Source organism: Musa acuminata, chromosome BXJ1-5, assembly GCF_036884655.1.
Source record: "Musa acuminata AAA Group cultivar baxijiao chromosome BXJ1-5, Cavendish_Baxijiao_AAA, whole genome shotgun sequence".
Lineage (NCBI taxonomy): Eukaryota > Viridiplantae > Streptophyta > Magnoliopsida > Zingiberales > Musaceae > Musa > Musa acuminata.
This window is the reverse complement of record NC_088331.1, coordinates 41053832-41055116: the sequence shown is the minus strand read 5'-3', so window position 1 is coordinate 41055116 and position 1285 is coordinate 41053832. Positions and strand designations below refer to the sequence as shown.

General features: G+C 52.1%; 1 protein-coding gene across 1 annotated transcript; it reads right to left on the bottom strand.

Moving 5' to 3' along the window:
• LOC135675099 (transcription repressor OFP8-like) lies at window positions 1-944 on the bottom strand. Its single transcript, XM_065185371.1, has one exon. It carries the CDS (start codon window positions 795-797, stop codon window positions 174-176), a length of 624 nt encoding a protein of 207 aa, XP_065041443.1. The 5' UTR covers window positions 798-944; the 3' UTR covers window positions 1-173.
• Window positions 945-1285: the final 341 nt, after the last annotated feature.

The window sequence follows — 1285 nt, the reverse complement described above, 5'->3', positions numbered from 1 at the left end:
TAGAGTTAACGAATGGCAATTAATTATTTGTGCTCCAACACACAGTGACGAGTCGTAGCAATGAGAAGAAGAAGCAGGCAGGACTGCAACCCGTGGCATCTACAGCATCGACAAGGATAGAGGAGAAGAGATGTACATAATGCGTCGCCATTGAATGGCGATGCTGCAGCTTCTCACAAGTGCAGACGAGGTGGAAGCCTGGAATGGCTCCTACGGAGGAGGAGGTCGGGGGTTCGGTCGTAGCCGGAGAACACCTCTTCCCATATCTCTGCGAATGCACGAAGGATCATGCCGTGGTGGCGCGGCGAATTGAGCGCAAGAAACCGGCGGAGCAACGCTCTCAACTCCGCATCGTCCATGATTTCCTTCTCGACGATCATATGCAGCATCGACCTCCGGAATTCACCCAGCGGATCCACCGTCTCCTTCACCACCACCACGCTCTCCTCCACTCTTTTCCCGCCTCGGCTGCTGCTCCGCCAATTCCTCATCCTCTCTTCCCTCTTATCGTCGATGGCGTTGAGCTGGCGCAGAAGATCGGAGAAGCTAGGCGTGCTCGCCGACCTCTCCGTCTTCGGCTCCGGGTGCTCCGCGTAGGAGGAGGACGACGATGCGGAGGTCATTGTGAGGGTGTCCGCGGAGGACAAGTCCTTGATGCTCCGTGGGGATCGCAGAGTCATGTTAGATCTACTGCCGAAGCTGCTCGACACCGAGACCGAAGTGGAGTCGGTGCAGACGCAACCGAGGGCCAAAAACGAGCTGCTGCTCCTCCTCTTCTGCTGCACACTCGAGCTCATCTTGTCTTCTCCTCGCGCGAGATCTCTGACGAAGCTGGTGCCTACTTGGGTGCATGCTTTGTAGGCCTGGTCATCCCACGGTGCCTTCGCCTCGCACTTCAAGCAAAGCAAATGGTCCCTCTTCAAGCATGTGATTGCTGATACAGAGTGCTCCAGCTAGTTCTACAACCAGCTATATATCAATTAGTGTTTGGTCTGTGTAGTAGACGTAAAGTTTGGGACTTGGAAATGATGGACGTGGGGCAAGTTGGTGGGAAGTTGATCACTACTCGTAGCTAAATGGACCTTTCTGCTTGGGGTTTAATAAGCTTTGACAAATTCTTTATGTGTTTCCTTCGGGACAAGTGAATTTGTTTATGGGAGTGCGTCGAATCGGCTTCTGGATGCTGACAAAAGGCTTCGTTTTCCTTCAATAGCTTATGAATAGCTGATGACTCGATCCTAACAAAATTAAACGATGATTGACATTGTACCTTAGAAAAAACTTT